This window comes from Leguminivora glycinivorella, chromosome 10 (genome assembly GCF_023078275.1).
Source record: "Leguminivora glycinivorella isolate SPB_JAAS2020 chromosome 10, LegGlyc_1.1, whole genome shotgun sequence".
In the NCBI taxonomy this organism is placed as follows: Eukaryota; Metazoa; Arthropoda; class Insecta; order Lepidoptera; family Tortricidae; genus Leguminivora; species Leguminivora glycinivorella.
Window position 1 is genome coordinate 5,621,083 of NC_062980.1, and position 22,424 is coordinate 5,643,506.

Here is a 22,424-nt window from a genome sequence, read left to right on the forward strand (position 1 = left end):
ATGCAAATTGAACTTTGGCTCATTCCGTTTTCTGTTAGAATAATGATTGTGTAAGTTGCGTTGGGTATTTTAGTTTGAAGCCAGTTGTTTTTGCTCGCTATGATAGAGTTTAATTTACGAGAGATTGTTTAGAGGGTTGTATTTTGCTTTGAAACTTTTGACCGCCGTTTATTTGGTTCCGATCCGATGAATTGTGTCCAAACTTTAGACACAACTTGAAGAAGTTTTAATGGTAGTGGACAATTTTCAGATGTTAATTATGCATTTAGTCAAACTAATTGTACATTTTCCAATGGGATTTCTGTACCTATTTACAATAGACATTAACATTTCGTAAAGCCATATTCAAATAAGTAAGACAGTATTTAAATATACAAATGTACTGTACGTTATTATATCGCCTGATATTGGGTCTCTATATGACTCGAAACGTGCGTATATCGTCGTGAGTTATCTGTGCCTAAAATATGGGTTTTGTTGAGCTTATTTCAGGTATTAGTTGATATGAGCAAATATTTCCTTAAATTTTGAAGGTAATTATTATACTATTATAATTTATTGACTTTTATTTTTCTTGTTTTTCCAGCCAGTGGGCATCTACCGCGGCAAGTACGAATGGGCCAACGAGAACAGTCCGATGGGAGGCGACTGCTCCCTCTGGGTTCGAGCTGCTACTCTAGCCTTGGACGATGGTCAGTGGCAGTGCCAAGTCACCGCTAGCAACTATGACGTACAGGTAACAGAATACTTTATATATCGTGACTATGCGACATAGGTTCAATTGTTTTGTGAGTGATGGTCTAACAACCTGTCCCTGTGATATCACAGTTCCGTTTTCTTCCAAATCTTTAATAAAATAGGTGGGATTGGGACTGGAGCAGTTTCATTTGCTCTGCCTTCCTTTTGGGGATAAGGTGACGGACCCAATCATGGACAGTTTAAGAAAAAAATTCGCCTGTTTTTGATATTTCACTGATAAATGTTAAAATTCTACGGCTAAGCGTGTTAAATCTTGAATGTCCTATCCTTCTTTTACATTTCAAGCGTATTGCAAAATAGATACTCCTATTGGTTTCTTCATAGTTAACAAATTAAAACTAGGTGTTTTTTCTCCAATTATGGACGGCAGTTCTCCAGTAATGGATCCCCCATTATGGACAGTGAAATAAGTTTAAAATTTTACTTTTAAAGCCAACTGATACGCAATGAGTCAATTTTATACACCATAAATACAATTAGTTTGGGTTATTTTAACATAGGATTGTTTCTTGTAAATTTTGGTTTTGTAAATTGTTCCTTGTCCATTATAGGAGGTACGCAGTTTTTCGGGTCCAGTAATGGACACTCGCAAAATAACGTCATTTCTTTATATCTTTGGAGCAACAAACTAGTATGTTTTATACCTTATCTCATGCTTAATGCAGCAAGTAAAACGCATTCAAGATTACACCGTGCGTTATTTTTTTATTATTTTATACATGAACTCAACTCTCTTAGCAACATTACTAAGAATTCGTCTTGATATTTTTTTCAGTAAACTGGTGAATTTTATCTTGTCGCCAAATCCTTCAGAAATAACCGAATTAATTGAAACTTCAAAATGAAACAGCTCTACAACTCTAGTTTATTTTTAAGGATTTGTGTTTTTTTGTCCATAATGGCATCACCGTCCATTATGGGGTATTTTACCTTACAGACATGAGTTTATGTATGTAGATCGTGTCGTCTACGAGATGCTGGCTCTAGCATTGTCATGTTATTAAAGGATAGATTTGTTAAATTCTATTTGCATTGTGTAAGTAGGTGGCCTTTAACTGTGGCTATAAGCTACGCTGGTCGCACATGTGAGCCACCCGTTTAGTTTACTGGAGACAGTGTAGTGAATTTACGTGGCACAGCAGCGTAGGCATTGTGCAGCTGTGCTCTGTAGTAAATTTCGCTTTTACTCTGAAACAAAAATTTTACACATTTGAGTCTTACTCGTACCAAAAGCTACTTACAATAAAAATCACGTGTTTTAAATCACTCGCGCGACATCTTTGGTAGAGATTAGCGATAGGTCTCAAATGCCAAGCACTAATAGTGCATAATATCGAGCGAGTGATTAAACATACGTGAATCAAAGCTTAAAATTAGCTTAACACTTACAACTTTTTTGTATGAAATATTTGTTTTATGTATGAAGTATTTGTGTGTCAATTATACCTATAATTACAATTCTCATGTACAATTTTTCAGGATGCCCTATCTAGTCCCCCCGCGGCGCTAGCAGTGCGTGTGCCACCGCAATCACCCCGGATCCTCTTCAACGGCACCAACATCCTACCAAACCAGAATATCACGGTGCCCGCTGGTTCCAGGGCTACTGTGGTCTGTGAGGCGCGATACGGCAACCCGCCGGCGTACATCGAGTGGTACTTGGGTATGTAACTGTTCTTTTAGCCTAACCCACTTAACCTAACGTTCACTACTAATATGCGTTCACTAAAGTTATCAAGTCGATAAAGTTCATTTGTCCCTCTCTGACGTATTAGTGTGATAGAAAGAGCCAAACGAACTTTATCGACTTGATAACTTTAGTGAACGTTTACGAATAAGGGGTTATATTTGTGTCCTACTGGCTGGGCAAATCCCCGTTCTTCCGTCACCCATCACGATTTTGGCTGCTCCGGCCAGTCGCTGCAAAATGCGTCGAGGTCATCCCGCCATAACTATAAAATATTCTACAATATACCCATATTTAATTGCAAAATGTAACGAAAATGAGGCATAAATAATTTATTTACTGAATTATGAAGACATCAATAGGATTATTTTCCATCATAAAATAAGCGCCTTACATATTTGAATGACAACATCGTTCCTTATTCTAATGAAGGAAATTATGACTCCCGAACTGAAAGACGTTTAATGCAATTAAATTTAATAATTTATGGTGAAACCACTCGCGTTGTTTCTGAACGATCATGTTCTTCAAAATTGTTAATGTTAGTGTATTTTGTCATAATGTGCAACGGAATTATCAGATCAACATTATAATAAAGTTGCACAACAATATTTCACGCATATCACAACGATCATCGTACCGTGGAAATCTTGAGACATAAGTGATTAAAATAGTTAAAATATTCTCATAGTGTTATTATAGGAATGATATGAATCATAATAATTAGAATTAATCTTGTTTGCAGATAAGGAACGCTTGACCGCTTGGAGTCAGACGAACGCATCCGAAGTAGAACGACCTCGAGTCTGGGCAGCGCGATCAGTTCTCGAGTTGGGAGCAACGAGAGCTTCCCACGGCAGACAACTGGCTTGCCGCGCTCACCATCCTTCATACCCTTCGCCTTACTACCGGGATTCTTACACCATGCTTGACGTCACTTGTAAGTATTCAGGCCTTCGCACGTTAGTAAAGCTCGAGTCTGGGCATTGTGATCATGCAGTTCATTTTGAAGCAACAGGAGCTTAACACGATCGACAATTAGCTTGCCACGTACAACTCTTCCTACCCTTACTAGCCATACTACCGGGATTCATACAATACACCATGTTTAACGATAGGAAGCTACATAATATGTCCGATTTGGTCATCTTGGCATCGCTACCGTTCAGCTCACAAAGCCACCAGTTTCCAGCTTGGTTTTATATCACCTGTTTGTAACCTAGGAAGTGTGCAAAAGTACATTAAACAATATTTAGTGGCATATGGGGATCCAATTGCAAGTGACACAAAAGTGAAACTGACCTTTTTTCTCTCTTCAGTCGTCCCAGTGGTATCCATCAACGGTGCAGACCCCAGCACACTAGCCAACCTCGAAGAAGGCAACAGCGCTTTGACTCTCGAGTGTCGCGCTGACGGCAACCCCAGTCCCTACGTGTGGTGGACCAAGAACGGACAAGTCATCGCTACTAACGGGGCGAAGCTTATTCTGGCTCCTGTCATGAGGAATCACTCAGGTGAGCAATACCTATCATTATTCTTGACTTTAATAATCTATCGAAAGAAAGGAATAAAGCAATTCCAGCCCTTACGTGTGGTGAAAGAAAATTGGATACGTCATTGTTACTCGGAGCAAATTTATATTTATTAGCTCCATGAGTCAAGATCAGTCATTTCAGACTTTTCTTAGTGGTAGACTTATCTATAGGGAATTGCAGAGTCAAAAGTGACTTGCTAAGCCTTGGTTTGTGATATCGTTACTTTTATTAGAAACTACATATCATGTTTCTAATAAGAGAGAAGAATAAGATTTCTTGGGAAATTTATTAGTCTTTTACCTCTTATAAGTTTTAAATATTTTGTCATGTCTTTCAGGAATCTATGGCTGCCAGGCAAGAAATTCAGTTGGAACTTCTGATTCTGTAAAAATAGAAATTGATGTCAAATGTAAGTACTACCTTTTGTAACAAACGAAATATATTTAATAAAAACCCTGTTTAAAAAAAATTACCTAATGAAATAATTTTCCTTTCAGATCCTCCCAGAGTAACGTGGGTAGGACCTGATACTGTGGTTGAGGCGAATCTCTTCTCCCAAGTGACGCTGGAGTGCAAAGCTGAAGGCAACCCACCACCATCCTACCAGTGGTATCATAAGTAAGTATCTAATCATTATTTTGTCTATTGCCTAGGACCTATATAATATCCAGCAATACCGATAATCGACCATTGTTGTAAATAAATAAATAAATAAATATTATAGGACATTCTTACACAGATTGACTGAGGCCCACGGTAAGCTCAAGAAGGCTTGTGTTGTGGGTACTCAGACAACGATATTTATAATATTGAGTTGGAGGGCACAGGTTACTGAAATCAGCCGTAAGGTCATGGGATCACTCCATTCTCTTAATAAACTGAAGCACTTCCTACCAATCAAAACGAAAATTGCATTAATTAACTCTCTCATACTGCCCATTATTGATTATGGTGATGTGTGTTATCCGGATTTAAATGGGGAACTTCTCGATAAGTTGGATCGCCTGCTTAACAACTGCATCCGCTTCATATTTTGCCTCCGCAAATATGATCACGTTTCCTCTTTTCGTTCTCAGCTTGGCTGGCTTCCCATTCGACAACGACGCAATAGTCGCTTGCTTTCCACTCTTTATTCTGTGCTCAACGACCCACATTCTCCGGTCTACCTCAAATCCTTTTTCCAATATTATGGAGTTTCTCGCGACCGTCAACTTCGCTCTACTGGCAACATGTCTCTGTCCATCCCTCCTCACCGTACTGGGTTCATGTCACATTCGTTCACCGTGCAAGCGGCTCGTCTCTGGAACGTACTTCCTTATAAAATTAAAAGCGCCCCAACTAAGTTCGCTTTCAAAAAATCCTTACGAGCTCTCTTTGTTAGCAGAATGAAAAACTCTTAGTTTCACATGTTTCGTATATATATATATATATATATATTTATTTATTTGGTATGTATAGTTATATGTATGTATATGTATTTGTAAATTATATGTGTACTTATGTTTAGTTTATTTAGTATACTTTCTTTTATTTCCTTTGTTTTGATTCTACTGTTGAAATTGTAGCACCGCTCACAGTCTCTCTGCTTAGCCTTGAGGTTGACTGGTAGAGAATGCCTTAAAGCATTAAGTCCGCCTTTTGTACTACAAGATTTTCTTTTGTGCAATAAAGATTAAATAAATAAATAAATATATAAATACTTATATACATAGAAAACATCCATAACTCAGGAACAAATATCTGTGCTCATTACACAAATAAATGCCCTTACCGGGATTCGAACCCGGGACCGCGGCGTAGCAGGCATGGTCACTACCGACTGCGCCAGACCGGTCGTCAACACGTCGTGTCGTGTTGTACCTAATAATGTATTTGTCCCCGGGTTACCTTCTTACAATTTCAGTGGGATTTGAATATGAAGATCCGAAGTGTAGGTTGAGAGCCAACGTTTCTTGATTTTGACGTTAATAATCGAATTTTAATATGCCTTCTTAAAAAATAAATGTTGTTTACTTATCTTTCAGCCCTAACTCAGCCCACCTGAACGCGATGCCAGAAGACGGGTACCCAATCTCGATGACGCCGCAACTTCAGCTGCAGAACGTTTCATACAGCCAACATGGGCGATACATTTGTTTGGCTATCAACCAGATCGGGTTAGAAGACAGGTAATAACATTAAGCATTATATAATAAACTACTTTAATGCGCCGCTAAATAAATTTGTTCAGGATTATAGAAAAAAGTCAGAAGAATTTTGTCAGTATGTTTTATGTCAAAGGGTCATTTTGCAAACAAGTTAGTTTTGAAACGAAATTAAATTTCAAGACCAATTTTTTTTTGTGGACTAGCCAGATTTTTTTTTCCGTTGGCAATGTAGAATTAAATCCGTTATGTTTTTGCTAGGAAGTAATTATTCTATCAAGTTTATTTTTTCTATTTTCCAGAACGCATCAATCCGAAGCTATAACACTGAACGTGCTAGGCCCCCCAGTGGGCGCAGAGACCCTATCAGCAAACGCGTGGAGCGGGTCCGAGGCCAAAGTCCACGCTACTGTGTGTGCAGACCCTCCACCAAGGCGGGCGGCTTGGCTATGGGGCAGTCTGCGATTGGACGTGCCTACTACCATAGGTAGGTTCCTCAAAAACTGTCGTCAGTACAATTACTAGTACAACTCTCCTGGGGCCTATTGCATAACAATTTACAACTCATATTACAAGCGGTAGTCCCCCTCCAATTCATTTTATAAGAAAGAGAGTTCCACTTGTAATACAAGTTGTAAATTGTTATGCAATAGGCCCCTGGGCCCACCAAAGGGTGTTGAGAATAAGTGCGAATGTAAGGAACGGATCCGAAGCCAAACTTCACACTACGTTCACGTGCACCGACCCTCCACCAAGGGTAGCAGCTTAGATGTGGCAACTGGCAACTACTATAGATAGATTTCTACAGTAATCTTTCTCTTTCTTAAATACAATTAGAACTGATAGCCTAGTCTTAGGATATCCATCGGGTGAGACTTTAATTGTGAATGTAAGAAGCAATTCTGAATCTGTTCATGGTTCATGGCACTGTATATGGTAAACTACTATGTATGTAAAAACTAGTATACCTACTATACGAGTTTAAAACGAAATACGAAAAAAAGACTCTGTCTTTTGACGGAAGTTCAGCTCAGAAGCATGCAATGCATGATTAGGCCGGGCAATACTTCAAAGTGAATAGTCATTGTTTAGCAACGACAACTTGTCTCATTTTCTGATAAAATACTTAATTAACAGAATCTTGAATTCCAGGTCGCTACCGAGCATTAGAGCCAACAGGCGCTTTTGGCTGCTACCGCTACACACTCCTCATCTCCGGCACCAGCACGTCTGATGCGAGGGTCTACGTGCTGCATGTGGAGAACGAGAGAGGATTCTCCTCGCATGCTGTCTCGCTCACCGTTCATGGTAACTAGCTCTGTCCTAATCTCTTACGTAAAGTCTTGCCTTGTGTCTTTTGTACATTGTATTCTTGCAATGATTCTGGTGGTAGTGCTTTCTTACGTACATCACCAAATTTGTATGCGTACAAAAAAAATCCGAACGCTAAATTCGATAACAGACGGTTTGGTGCAACCGACCCTTAGTATTCACAATTAAGTTGGCTAATTATTTAATAAAAAACATATAAGACTACTATATCTTACCTAAACACCTTCTATTATAACAAACGAAATTAAGAAATAACTCGCTTTCTAATTTTCTAATGATTTTCGTTCTATTACCTGATCCCCCTAACTCTTTGCCTTGCTAGCTTATAATCCACGCTGTTTGAGATCTTTTCTCAAAGTTTTTTCTAACTATTTAATAAATTACACCCTATGCTTATATGTGTACCCTATTCTCTAACCTGTACTAGTACCGCTAAGTAATCCAATTCTTACAGATAATTTTCTAACAGAGACGGCGCACGTGGCTCCGCTGATCGCGGCAGCGCTAGTCATCGCCGCGTTGCTGGTCGTCGTGTTCTGTCTGGTCATCCGGTGCCGGAGACGGAGAGGTATGTGTACTCACTTTAATAAACAATTGTAAAATAAGAGGGAGCTTAGTATCTAATGGGATAAGGAACTAATGTCAAGATTAGTTGCTGAAACAACGGGCGTAGATCGCGTTCTATCGGACAGAGCTGCGACCTTTGTAAAAGAGCGTGTGTGAACTGTAGGGGGCAGTATCGTAGATATTCTACTTCTTCTGGGCAGTGCCTTTTCCTGATCTGAAGTATGCCTATGCTATTTTAGTATTACATATTGACTTTTCTAGCCACTAACGCGTGTAACTCTAAAATCCTTAAATAGCTATAATTATTATTTTATTTTTTTACAGAGAGCGTTGAATACAAGACTGATGATTTAGATAGGTAAGTTTAATATTTTTTATGAATAATATTGTAATACAAAATCAATCAGATCCATTTGTGAAATATGTTGGGGAGAGTGGATTTAGTAATCACAACTGTCACAAAGACTGGTTATCACAGACACCATAACCCATTGCTAAATGCACAAATAACACGGATAGGTTCATAGACCGGTTTCAAAAGATCGCGAGTTATAACCTTCAGAATTTAGCTCAGTCCGCTCCCCTGTATTACAACTAATGACTGAGGCCCATTAGGTACTCATGGGAGATGGGAGTCACGACAGGTCACGCTTTCAGTTCATGGTTTCCATAAGTCCGTAAATAATGGATCTGGGCGGATATTTAAAACACATTAAAGTGATAACTAGTAGTGTTATAATAAGCCATTTTGTTTCGCAGTGAGAAGACAGTTCTGCCAGCGGACGCAGTGTACGGCGGTCAGCAAACGGCGACGGTGGCGCCGCGCTACTCGCCGGGCGCGCTGCAGGTGCGCCGCGCCGCCGTCGTGCTGCAGCCCCCCACCACCGTGTGACGCACAGGTCCTGCACATACTAACACACATCTTTGTGTCGCATCGAACACTACTCCAATAGCTCTTGGTGTTGGGTACTGGCAGAGGACGCCGTAGTGTACGAGGACAGATACTAACACACATTGTTGCGTCGAAGCGCTGGTCTAGCGGTAAGAGCGTGCGAATTTCGATCCGGAGGTCGCGGGTTCGAACCCCGGCTCGTAAATGTCATTTGATATTTTCCAGTCGCTTTAGCGGTAAAAGCGTAGGAAAACATCGTGGGGAAACCGGACTAATTCCAATAAGGAAAACATCTGAGGAAAGTTATAAGGTAGTTACCCTTCGGGTTGGAAGGTCAGATGGCAGTCGCTTTCGTAAAACTAGTGCCTACGCCAAATCTTGAAATTAGTTGTCAGAGTGGACCCCAGGCTCCCATGAGCTGTGGCAAATGCCGGGATAACGCAAGGAGGATGATGATAATGATGATTGTTGCGTCAAACACAACGCGCATAGCTCTCAGTGCCGGACACTGTGAGAAGACGTCATGATGTACGAAGTCCTGCACGTATATACTAACACACATTGTTGCGTCGAACACAACGCGCATAGCTCTCAGTGCCGGACACTGTGAGAAGACGTCATGATGTACGAAGTCCTGCACGTATATACTAACACACATTGTTGCGTCGAACACAACGCGCATAGCTCTCAGTGCCGGATACTGTGAGAAGACGTCATGATGTACGAAGTCCTGCACGTATATACTAACATACATTGTTGCGTCGAACACAACGCGCATAGCTCTCAGTGCCGGATACTGTGAGAAGACGTCATGATGTACGAAGTCCTGCACGTATATACTAACATACATTGTTGCGTCGAACACAACTCGTAAAGCTCTCAGTGTTGAACAATGTATAAAGAGCTTAAACTGCATAATTTATCTGCGCTATTGAAATCTGAACCCTATTAACGAGTTGTTACGGTCGTGTTTTCAATATGTCATCGTGTAATAAATGTGGTGACAATTTTATTGGTGATGGTGAAGTGCCGTGCTCCTTTTGCGGAGGTCACTATCACTATAGGTGTTCTGGACTGCAGGAAAACACTTACAAGAAGATGACAGCGGAAAAAAATCGAATTGGAAGTGTATCCCTTGCCGGCAGTCGGAAAACAATGAGTCACTATCTGAACTCTTGAAGGAATTCAAAGGTTTTAAGGTGCAATTGCAAAACATGCAGAGTGGTCTTGACCAAGCAAATGCGGGAATTGCTAATCTCGAGGGGAAGTTCGCCTTAATCGAGGATCGCCTCGAGAATTTCGATGTTCGGCTTACCCTCACGGAGGATAAAGTTGACCGACTCCCAGGGATTGAGGAAAATCTCAAGCAGCTTCAGACTGAGTTTGCTACATTGAAAGCCAATGAAAACGATAGAGATCAGTTTTGCCGGCTCAACAATGTCGAAATTAGTGGTGTTCCCCAAAAAGACAGCGAAAATTTAGTGTCAATCCTAAATGCTATATGTGTTAAGGTTGGTTTTGGCCTGCTCGATACTGATGTCGATTCTATACATCGCGTACGTCGATTCCCGGTTTCTGTGAGTAACGGTAACCGCGCGGACCCCAGGCCCCCGGCGATCGTCGTGCGTTTCTGCCAGCGTCGCCGCAAGGACGAGCTGGTGACGGCGGCGCGCGCGCGCCGCGGCCTGACCAGCGCGGATGCCGGTCTCCCGGGCCCGGCGGTGCCTATCTACGTGAACGAGCATCTCACGGCTGTAAACAAGGTGCTACTTAGGCGGGCTCGTGACAGGAAAGCAGAGTTGAATTTCAATTACCTTTGGGTTAAGCAGTGCAAAATATACATGCGAAAGAGTGACAGTTCTAAGGTGTATGTCATAACGAACGAAGCCGACCTTAAGAAATTAAAATGACTGTTTAATTTTGTCAAGTGGTTTAACTTAACTTTTAGGTATTTAAAGAGGATGTCGATAAGCACTTTTCATAAAATTAATTACGCAACTAGTGTACTAAACAATTATATTCAATATAAACCCTATGGTTATGAAACTAGTTTTCCAATTTACGGGATCTCACCTATAGTTTTATTGTTACTGACTCGCCTGAATAAAAGTTACAACATATTTTTACTTAATTATTATAAATTCTTAATTCAACTAAAATAGAACATAATATCTCAATCTATTATCAGAACGTAAGGGGATTGCGGACCAAGTCTCACTCATTTTTATCGAGTGTCATTAATTCGAACTATGACCTCATTTGTTTATCTGAAACATGGCTGAACCCTGACTTTTATAGTAGTGAGTATTTTGATAGCAGGTATGAAGTGTATAGACGTGATAGAACAGGGCGTACAGCGCAGCGCGGCGGGGGCGTGCTGGTGGCAGCGCGGCGCGGGCTGAGTGTGTCGCGCCGGGACGAGTGGTGCGCGTCGCCGCGGCACGAGGAGCTGTGGCTCACCGTGGAGCCGCGGGCCTGCGCCGGCGCCGCGCCCCGCTCTCCGCGCGCCTCGCCCCGCCATCGCCAACCGGCCGGCCGGCCGCCACTGTTGCACATCGCTTGTGTTTATTTCCCGCATAATGATAATCACATCAATTCTCTGCGTTGTTTTTTTGATAATGCCGCTAATTTAATTAACACTTATCCGGATGACATTTTCGTTCTTGTAGGTGATTTTAACGTTTCATATGCCTCTTGGTCCTTGTGCGCCGATTCACATCGCCTCAATATTGAAACGTGTGAAGATCCAACTGCCACAGTTCTCTCCGATTTTATAGCTCTGACTTGTGTAGGTCAATTTAACACTTGTTTTAATATAAATGGACGTGTATTGGACCTGGTGATGGCCAATGTTGGTTGCACTGTCGGCGCCTGCTTGTCACCACTTACGCCGGAGGACCCTCAACACAAAGCATTAAATATTTCACTGGCCCTAAACTTGACTAGTTTTTTACCATGCTTAGCGCCTAATCAGTGTTCTAGACCGATTTTTTACCGCGGTAATTATGACCTTATTCGCAAGGATCTGTCGGAGACTGATTGGTCGCATTTGAATAATATGAATGTTGAGGATTCTGTTACGTATTTGTATTCGGTACTTAGAACACTTATTTTGAAACATATTCCTCATAAAACCGTTAATAATAATACTGGATACCCTCCTTGGTTTTCTCGTTCGCTAATAAGACTTCGCAGGCAGAAGCTGTCAGTCCATAAAAGATGGAAAAAGTATGGCAACCCTCTTGATAGGGCAGACTTTGAATTATTAAGAAAAAGGGAACACAAACTATCTACCGAATGTTATAACAAATTTATTTCATTTGCTGAAGATCGAATACACAGTGATCCTACTTACTTTTGGTCGTTTATGAAGTCAAAATTTCCTAGTAACTGTGTACCCGACCAAATGTCCTATCTTGGGGAAATTTCGAAAGATGGACCGACTATTAGCAACTTTTTTAATAATTATTTTAATTCTGTTTTTGTTCCTGGCTCTTCTGTGTTGCCTGATTATTTACATGTGGCTAATGAGTCCCCTATTGATATTAGTACTGTCGATATTTCGGAGGAGTGCGTCTTCAAGTTTCTGGAGAGAGTAGATATTAGGAAGGGTAGCGGTGCGGACTTAATTCACCCCCTGTTTATTAAAATGTGCGCTCGTGAATTGGCAGTACCTTTAACCCAAATTTTTATTAAGTCTTTAGCCCATGGTCACTTTCCTTCTAGTTGGAAAAAGGCCTTGATAACGCCTATTTACAAAAGTGGCGATGCGCACCTAGTAACTAATTATAGGCCCATTAGTAAACTGAACATATTTGCTAAAATCTTTGAAAAGATCATATACAACAAAATTACTTCCACTTTCTCTCAACACATTGCGCTAAGTCAACACGGTTTTTGTCAGGGTCGGAGTGTAGATACTAATCTCCTGACATTTACCGATTTTATCATTAACAAAATATCTTCTGGAGATCAGGTGGACGTCGTGTATACCGATTTTTCTAAATGTTTTGACAAAATAAATCACAATCATTTGCTTAGAAAACTCTTTGAGCTCGGTATACACGGCGACCTCCTCAGATGGATAAAGTCCTATCTATGCAATCGTAGCCAAGCAGTTGCTTTAAAGGGTTTTACCTCATGCTTCCTTCCTATATCTTCCGGAGTGCCTCAGGGGTCTCATCTAGGTCCACTATTTTTTATCTTATATGTTAATGACATGGCAACCTGTTTCCGGAACTCTGAACATCTCGTCTACGCTGACGATACTAAAATATACAAAACTGTATCCTCGGAGGCAGATTGCCATGCATTACAGCACGATCTCGATAACTTTTCCCGTTATTGTTCTGAAAATCATCTTTTTTTAAATACTGAAAAATGTTACGTAATAAGCTTTAATCGTAAACACGATCCTCTCATTTTTAATTATACGTTTTCAGGGAATAATATAACTCGGGTATCCTCAGTCAGAGATTTGGGTGTTACTCTGGATTCACAATTAAATTACAATTTACATATTGATAATATCTGTAATCGAGCGTATAAAAGATTAGGTATGATTCTTAGGATTGGCCAGCCCTTCAGGCGGCCCAACACTTATAAACTATTATTTTTTTCGTTTGTTAGGAGCATTTTGGAGTTTGGTTGCGTTGTCTGGACGCCGCAGTACCAGGTCCATATTGATCGACTGGAAAGGATCCAAAATATTTTTCTCAAGTCTCTGTGTTACAGAACTGGTAATTATTTCGAACGAACTTCGTCTGCTGCAAAGCATTTTTGTGTCCCTTCCCTTAGTAGTCGTAGGCATTATTTAGATGCAATGTTTTTATTTAAAATTCTTAAAGGCGTGATAAAGTGTCCGAACCTTTTAGACTTAATTACCTTCAGTTGTCCGCGACACCCCCTACGTCCTAGATCTCTATTTCATATTAGTTTTGCTCGTAAAAATTACTCAAAGCACACTTTTTTCAGACGAGTCCCTAGTTATTATAATAAGTATCTATTTGACATTGATCCTTTTAACACTTCTTTGTGTAGTTTGAAAGTTTTACTCAAGCGAAAAGTGTTTTAGATTTAGACTTAACACTAGTATTACAAATAAAAAACCTAAGTGTACATTTTTGTTCGGTTTAATATGAGTAACTAATATTTACCTCCTCTAACTAAATTAATTATAATTGTATCCGATCGTAGTAAAGAAAATGTATTTAGTCTAATGACTGTAAACTTCTTAAGTATTAGCTACTGTTCATGATTTCTTTTGCTTACCTATTAGCTTACATACCTAATTTTGTTAGTATGTTAACAATCTTTATATTCAGTAATGAACCTCCAGGTCTTTTTTTATCCAAATTACTTAGTACCTACATTGTAGTACACCAACTCATTTGTTTATGTGACAAAGACGACATGGTGTGCAATTATGACCCGAAATCAATGTAACCATTGATTTAGTTTTGGTATTGCACGGGAGTTTTATTTTCCTCTTTGCAACGGCTGGCCAAAAATTACAAACTAGATAGACACACTACAGTCGATCATACGTTGTTTTCTACTCTGCGCCACTCGACACTAGAGTATTTCGATCGAAAGTGTCTAGGCAGCGCTACACAAATAATGTCGCAGTTGCACCGACGTTCCGTTGAACTGATGCTAGTGTGGACGGTCCTTTGGTCAAACCAAAAGCTACCGCCATTATTTAGAGACTACAAGATAAGCTTGGTAATTTGCAACTCTGTGTGCCATTACTCTTGGCTTGACAAATTATGGTCTAATCGCTAGTTAAGCAAGCTATAAGCATTTACTAGATGTTGTTTTTTAGACTCCCTAATTTTTATCGAAGGTTAAGTATAAATTGTAACTAATTCAGTAACACAATGTAAATGGTTCCCCGCGACACAGGCACAGCCTAGTGCGAGGACCCCTGGAAATGTAGAAACCTAACTCTGTTAATAAACTTTCTTTCTTCTTTCTTTCTTCTTTCTTCTTCTTTCTTTCTTTCTTATCTTTAATTGAACAAAAATACATATAATTAATTTAGTTGTGAAACGTTTTAAGTACATATATTTTGGCCAAATGATGGCAATACTTTTACATCTGAAACACTGACATTAGAAGTCATTAGTTAGTATTCTGTGAAATGAAATAATGTGTAGGGACAGCAATAACTCCTTATTAGGTATGCATAGGTGACGCTACTACTGGTAGTTGTATTTCATAACAGCACTTGTGATTTCGTTTGTTCACACTTCATTAACACTATCTATTCCCTGACAAAAATTATCTAATCTAATGGTACCTACATTAGCTGCCTAAACAGGAAACCCCGTTATCAATGTGGCGGAGGGCCTACCGCAAACACCAAAGTTCGCAAATTTCAGAAATACTTCTATTTTAATCAAATTGTGTAATTAGACTTGTAGAGAAAGATGTGTTGGGTCCATTGCACATAAGGGTTGGCTAGCTAATTTTGGTACATAGCTTCATCTTAACTAGCGTTAATAGTTTACCGGACACATTTCGCCTTTCTTTGCTTTTACTGTATATATAAGGCCGATTTTTTGACGCAGTGGTTCAATAATATCTCCACTACTAGCGATTTAAATTCTATTAACAGAATTGAAAACGAGTGGTCATTACCACTTGTTTTAAAATTACTAGCCGTCCTTTTTCAAAAATAGCATTCCGTCGTTTTTCACAGACATTCGAACGGCGAATTCGTGCGTTCCAAATTCAAAAATCGATCCCCAGGATTTGAATCCCAGACCATCGGCATCTAGGCAATACTCATACCCACCGGGCTTGACAGACCGTCAAGCATACCTCTATTATCAGCAGGATAAATTATTTAATACTTGTGCGAAATAAATTAGTGTACTTAAAGATAAAAATATAGGGTTTATAGGGTCTATAAGTAGGTACATTTATTTTTAGGTCAAGCTATGTGGGTCAAGTTGACATAAGCGTGTCCGGTGATAATTTATGAATAATTATGTTTGTTGTGAATATATTGCAAACACCGCTACAGTAATTATACTTTCTAAGCTCAATAATGAATACTACTAATGTGCTGCTGAATAATTAAAACTACGAACTGAATAAGTGTGGTAGAAAACAATCTTTTAACAAATTATTTACTACTTATTTACATAGAACATACAGTCATACACCCCAAGTCCCAAAATTGCGGAGGCAATTAACGAATTACCTAATTCATAATGTGTCTATACACTTTCCATGTTATTTTTTTTGCAATATAATGTATTTGTTTTAATATTTCACTAATATTATTATCATACAATCATAGCCAAATTTTAAGCACTTTAGAAGTTATTAAAGTCAAAAGTCAAAGCCATTAATTCCACTTATATATGTTAATAACTTAGTCCTATCTCCTGTATCACATACGACGACACCAATACGGCTAGAAAACTCATTTCGCATAATTGCTTTTAGCATTACTTCGCGCCATTTGTAAGCATGATTAACAGGCAGCTGACGTTTCATTTACTAAAGTGTGTTTATTTTGCAACCGTTTGATATTAACCAAATCTTAACTGTGTGCGCACTACACGATTTTTCACACTTGATTCTAGTCCAAAGCGGCTAGAGATCAATTCTGACAATTATTTTTTAATAAATTTTAATAAACTCCTCAAAACTTAAAGTATGACTGAAATACCTAATCTTATGTAGATTTAGAAATTTCTGATTTGTGAAAAATTTTTATCAATTTAATATATATTCACCTACTCCGTATTATTCTATGTCTATTCACTTAAATGTAATGATTTAATGATATTAATTGATAAGGATGAATTACTACTTCAGATGTAGCTACCCAAAATATACTAAAAAAATACAGAAATTTGAACGTTTTTCTTTGTTACAGGCAGCGTTGAACTCGCTGGAGAGAGAAGCCAAAGAAAATGTGTATGCGGTATTAGACCCGCATATACAATACGAAATAACTATTAATAAGCACGGAGAACCGCCAAAGCATTTGTCGCTATCTAAGCCCCTAACTCACCAAAGAGCACACGCGTTCGACACCAAACTAAATGAGATTAATAATAACGAATTCGAAAATAGATTCACCACTTTTAAATCCGGACCGACGAAACTAAGGAGATCGAATAGGAGCGATCGACAGAATAACGATCGTAGCTACGTGTGCAAAACTAACAACGACATCGAATACTCAAAAGACCCTTACTTTGGCATCGCGAGAGAAAACCAAAATAGAAAATCTAAAACATACTCTCGCATGTATGAACGTAACAACTCAGGAAAAAAGGATAACAGGAAAACTCAATTTGTTGAAGATGCTAAAAAAATGTCGAATCGCGATTGGGTTTATGAAGATAATAAACATATTAATAAAGAATTAGAGAAAGAGCGATCCTTTGAAGAGTTGAAAGAAGAAAACGATGTGAAACAAGATATTGAAGACTACAAACCTCGGCCAGGTAAAGTCAGAGAAATCGCTTCGAGGTTCAATAGGAATAGTGCAAATGTTGGTCAGTCTGTAAATAGTAGTAAAGGTAGGCCGAAGCCGTTGCCAAGTTACGGCAACCAGGCTTATTTAGACCACGTGTTCCCTGATGCTGTAGAAATTTGAATAGGCTAGTTTCCTAAAGTTAAAACAGTTATTTTTAACTTCAAAACCTGTATGGTACTTTTTAGTTAGTAAGAATGTCACAAGCTTATGACGTCACGAGAGTTTTGTGATCCTACAAAATGTGCATTGTGTAGCTAAGGTCAATGTGGGTAGGAGAGTCTACACATAAGAGAATACCCTAAGATTTTTCAAACTTTCATTCAAAAATGATTTAAAACAAAAATAATTGATCTAAGTATGGGAAACTAGGCTGTTTTATGTGAATGAGAAATGTATCACATAGATCTCTGTATTAGTATTTAAATTACTCATAGTGTAGTGATTACCTGATAAACATAAGTCTTGCTATCAGCTTTTATTTATTACTGGTTGTTCCACATCTCACTGCCATTATGGTTGTAATTCAAATAAGACTATTTATACCATAGACTAATAATACTAAGATATACCTATTAAATTTTACCATTTCAACAAACTCATTATTGAACTAAATATTATGCTCAGATTTTGACTTCTTTACAGTTTACTAATATCAAAGAACTATTTATTGTAGTAGAGGTAAGTTCTATGAAAATGTGATCCCTAGTTTGATATATGAAAAACAGATGGCGTTGTTATCTAATGCATAATGAGATGTCAAATTAAAAGCACAAAATTTTCCTAGACCTTTCACTTTACATAATAAATTAATCTTTGCTAATATATATGTATATTAAATAATGCTTACTAGTGGATATGCGATATTGGCGTTCTTAGCTTGTAGCACTTAAGCGGGCCATACTACTATAAATTATTTCTCTATTAACTTAAGTATTCACAGATCATTAAACTACTCAATAGATGTATAAAGTTGATGAAGAATTCCGCGCATCAGTACCTATAGTGTTGGACTAGGGTAAGTCTGCTTAGCTTTGGCAAGTGACAAATATAGAAATTATTATGTAAAACATTCGCTTAATGTTTTCATACTGATTACACTTGCAAATACATAATATAAATTTAATATTGTCTTCAGCAAAGACAGTCAAAACCTGGTAAGTAGTATAAAACACCTGCGTAACGCCATCTAGTGGAACTATTGCGTCACGAATTACTTTTTGACTTTATGCCTGTCTATTTGTAGTTATGTTGTCTGTTTAAATGGGCATTTTATTTATGATTCTGTACTTAATATTTTATCCGAACTCTGTTAAATGTACTCTGTCTTTTAAGAACTAGTATTTCGTTACTGTTTACATCTTTTGTGTATAGTTTCTATTTCTTATGTTTTGTATTGTTGAATTTTAACAACATTGAATAAAATAAATTGTAATTTATAAACGTTGTTTTACATTTTCGGACTTAACACACAACACTGGTTTATCTACCGTAAATTATTATTATTCTGCATATCTTGAGTTTCTTAATTGAGCCGTAGTACCTTGGACTACTGTAGTTAACACTACTGAAGTTACATACAACTAAATATTAAGATGACACGTAGAGAAAGTAAAACAAACGCAAGTGAAAATAAAAATTGTCAACTGTCAGTTGACGTCTTTGGCGATCAAGGGATAAAGAAATGCCTCATGAGGGTGTAGTCGTACTAATTATTAGGCCTATAAATATATTGCAGCACAGCTACTGTTTCGTTAGATTTTATTGTGCCAGCGATCTTGACATTATTGCGTTGACAAATGACACATGAGAATTAAAAAAATCGACTGATGAAATAAATATTAAGCACGTCACGCCTACGAGTGAGACCAATCTTACGTCTTATTACACATCAATTCAACACAACAACAACAACATACAATCACGCCTGTAATTTAATGAAATTAAGTCAGTGCCAATCTTGGCAAATAAGGGGTTGAAAGAAAACGAAATGTGACATTGCAGTGACAGGTTGGCCTCTCGCCTACGCCACAATTTAATACAGATTTACACATCAATTCAATTAATATTAAGTCGTTTGTATTGTTGGGCGTGCCAAATAATAAGATATACCTACATATGACCCTCTTATTCATAAATGTAGGTACTTCAAAGTTATCAAGCCGATAAAGTTCGTTTGTCCCTTTCCGATGTATCAGTGTGATTGAAAAGGACAAACGAACTTTATCGGCTTGATAACTTTAGAGTATGTTTATGAATAAAGAGGATAGAGTATATGTTCTGTATACATTCAACATATACACGAAATACTTATTCTCAAACTATAATGAACCATATTCCACTAAAGAATAAGCTCATTCAAAAAATTTTTAGTTCTAGTTCCTTGGGGCCTAGGAGATAATACTACGTCATAAATAAACCCCAATTGTCTCCTCCCCAATTAAAATAGGCTGACGTCACCCGTATAGGATAACACCCCTCCCCACACTCCGTGTTTAAGAGGAAAGTCACGTCTGCCCCATTTGTCGCGGTGCCAAAAAAAGGACTACTTGACACAGAAGGGACACAGAAAGGACGTAGAATAGTTTGTGTACCCATCTTTATTAATTTTATTATGAATCATCGTATTTTATGTATTAGCATGTATCTATTTTTAACCCCCGACGCAAAAATGACTGTCTGTTTGTCTGTCTGTTTGTCTGTCAGTCTGTGTGTGTGTGTGTCTGTCTGTGGCATCGTAGCTCCCGAACGGATGAACCGATTTAGATTTAGTTTTTTTTTGTCTGAAAGCTGAATTAGTCGGAAGTATTCTTAGCCATGTTTCATGAAAATCGGACTACTATGTCGCGGTCGGGGGTTTTTTCAAAATTTTAATTTCGTGGTTAGGTTATATTTTGCTGCTAAAGTGCACTTTTTTATTTGTCAAAAAAAAGTGGGACTACTCAGTATGTAGGTACAGAGGCAAATCTAAAAGGTGTAGAAAAAGAATAAGCTAAGTCGATAGTCATTTTGATAGCCAGACCTGTGTCACTCTTAAGTAAAGTTCATTATTTCATAGAAGATGCAGTGTAAACACGTAAAAAATTGCTTTCAGCTTAGTTTGTTCCGAATGTAGTGCCCAGACTATTACGTAAAAGCAGCTGTTTACCTTATACCAGGCACCAGTAACGTGATGTAAAATATTTTTATCATTAAATTCAGTCTAAGTGTGCTAATTAATTATTAAAATGGCCACCGGATATTGATGTTTTTACCTCTTCCTCAATTTCAGTCAATAAAACTCAAAATTCATTACCTACTTTAAATTCACATAATTACAAAGATTACATTGGTAAAATGAATTAAATGGAAGATGTTAAATAACTTTAAAGTTAAAATTAAGTACAAGAAAAACTGATGATTGATCATACCAGGTGGCGCCACTTCATGCGACTGTATTACGCATAGGTTTTTATGAAGTCCTTATTCTGGCTTAGTATCAGTGATATCACATAAATGTTATACTCCGTATCTATGCTGGTTGCAGTGGCCTCTGCTCTAATCTTTCATCGTACCTCCTCATTTATTGAGAGTTTAAAAGTATTCTTAAGAATAATCAACGTTAGCCTGTTTTATAAATTCCTAGAAATAAAAAAATAGAATTCTAAGTTAAAATATAATTCATCCTCAGATGCATTACAAACAAAAACTGCCAAAAATCACAACCCATCCCTTTAGGTAAAAGGTTGATCGACATCAGAGAAATGTCTCATCTATAACCCTCCCATCTGCTGTTACGTCAATAAGAAACTAGGTATAGAGTGTAGGTGTATGATGTTTGGTATGATACCGCTGACGATACTTGCATTACCATCGATCTCCTCCACTGATACGGTTGCAAGCTCTCATGTGAACGATAACCATGTTCCAAATTCAAATTTTCCTGCTCTTCTTTTGTTTTTCGCTATACAACTGTCAATTCAGTGTGCGAGAGAAAAATACGTGTTGTAACAGAACAAGCATCTATGACGAGGAAATGGACTCGTTATTACATATAAAACTTACGGCGAATCAACTTTTCCTTGACCAACTTTTTGGTGCATATTTCCTTCGGGATTTCATTGAATATTTTAACAAATAATATCTGCGAAGCTTTATCACATGTTTAGTTACGTCATCACTCATAAAATTCACTATTATTTGATGCACAACTTATTGGAAAAAGCTTATTTACAAACTATATTCACATGGATGGATTGTTGACATTGACAATCTGATCTGACAAACGAATGACGTTCCGATATTGCGTCTTGGTTCTAATTACAAGTCAGAGAGGTAATAATCACTAATATTGATTATTATACTTCCTGAATATATCATTCAATGTAACAATTAGGAACAAATGTGATCTTTCATTGCGAAGTTACTTACTAAATTGATTTAAACAATCTTTCACAAAATAATATTTACGTAAAAATATTTACGAAACACTCCACTATTGGACTACATAGGTAACAATATCAATAGCTCTGTCTCTCTCTAAAACACGTGCAAGCATGCAGATGTTACTACTGATAGGTAAACGATTATTTGCTGAGAGAACATGGACGTTAAATGTATAGGGTGTACGGCTTAGTAAACAAACCAGTCTCCATTATGTCCTCAGTAGGTCTCCAGTCTCCAGTATGTCTCTGTTATGTCTCCATTGTGTCTCCAATATGTCTCCATTATGTCTCCAGTCTCCAGTATGTCTCTGTTATGTCTCTGTTAAGTCTCCAGTATGTCTCCGGTCTCCATTATGTCCCCAGTCTCTGTTGTGTCTCCATTAGATACTATAAAAGGGTCGGAGCGAGCCGACGCGCGTCATTCTTACAATATCCACAAGACTAACAGTGTCTCTGGCTTTCGTGTGTTATACTGGTGAGTGAAGTTGTTCTGCTATTATTTCTCTGTTTGTTTCTACTTGGAAATTATTCTAAGTGATTGTAAACTTTGAAATTGTGTCTTTGTTTGATTGTGCGGGGACAAT

General features: G+C 38.1%; 1 protein-coding gene across 2 annotated transcripts in view; it reads left to right on the top strand.

The window, feature by feature from the left end:
• The window catches only part of LOC125230277 (hemicentin-1), a 78,181-nt gene extending 61,238 nt beyond the window's left edge, over window positions 1-16,943 (top strand). Inside the window, exons 3-15 of one of the 2 annotated variants that reach the window (XM_048135392.1) lie at window positions 587-736; window positions 2,239-2,422; window positions 3,192-3,386; window positions 3,766-3,960; window positions 4,319-4,390; window positions 4,479-4,599; window positions 6,006-6,149; window positions 6,428-6,612; window positions 7,278-7,433; window positions 7,912-8,025; window positions 8,349-8,382; window positions 8,784-8,923; window positions 16,811-16,943. In XM_048135392.1, the coding sequence (XP_047991349.1) occupies window positions 587-736; window positions 2,239-2,422; window positions 3,192-3,386; window positions 3,766-3,960; window positions 4,319-4,390; window positions 4,479-4,599; window positions 6,006-6,149; window positions 6,428-6,612; window positions 7,278-7,433; window positions 7,912-8,025; window positions 8,349-8,382; window positions 8,784-8,916 (1,683 nt within the window). In that variant the 3' untranslated portion in view covers window positions 8,917-8,923; window positions 16,811-16,943. The remainder of the gene's footprint in view (window positions 1-586; window positions 737-2,238; window positions 2,423-3,191; window positions 3,387-3,765; window positions 3,961-4,318; window positions 4,391-4,478; window positions 4,600-6,005; window positions 6,150-6,427; window positions 6,613-7,277; window positions 7,434-7,911; window positions 8,026-8,348; window positions 8,383-8,783; window positions 8,924-16,810) is intronic. The other variant, XM_048135393.1, reaches the window with a different exon arrangement.
• Window positions 16,944-22,424: the final 5,481 nt, after the last annotated feature.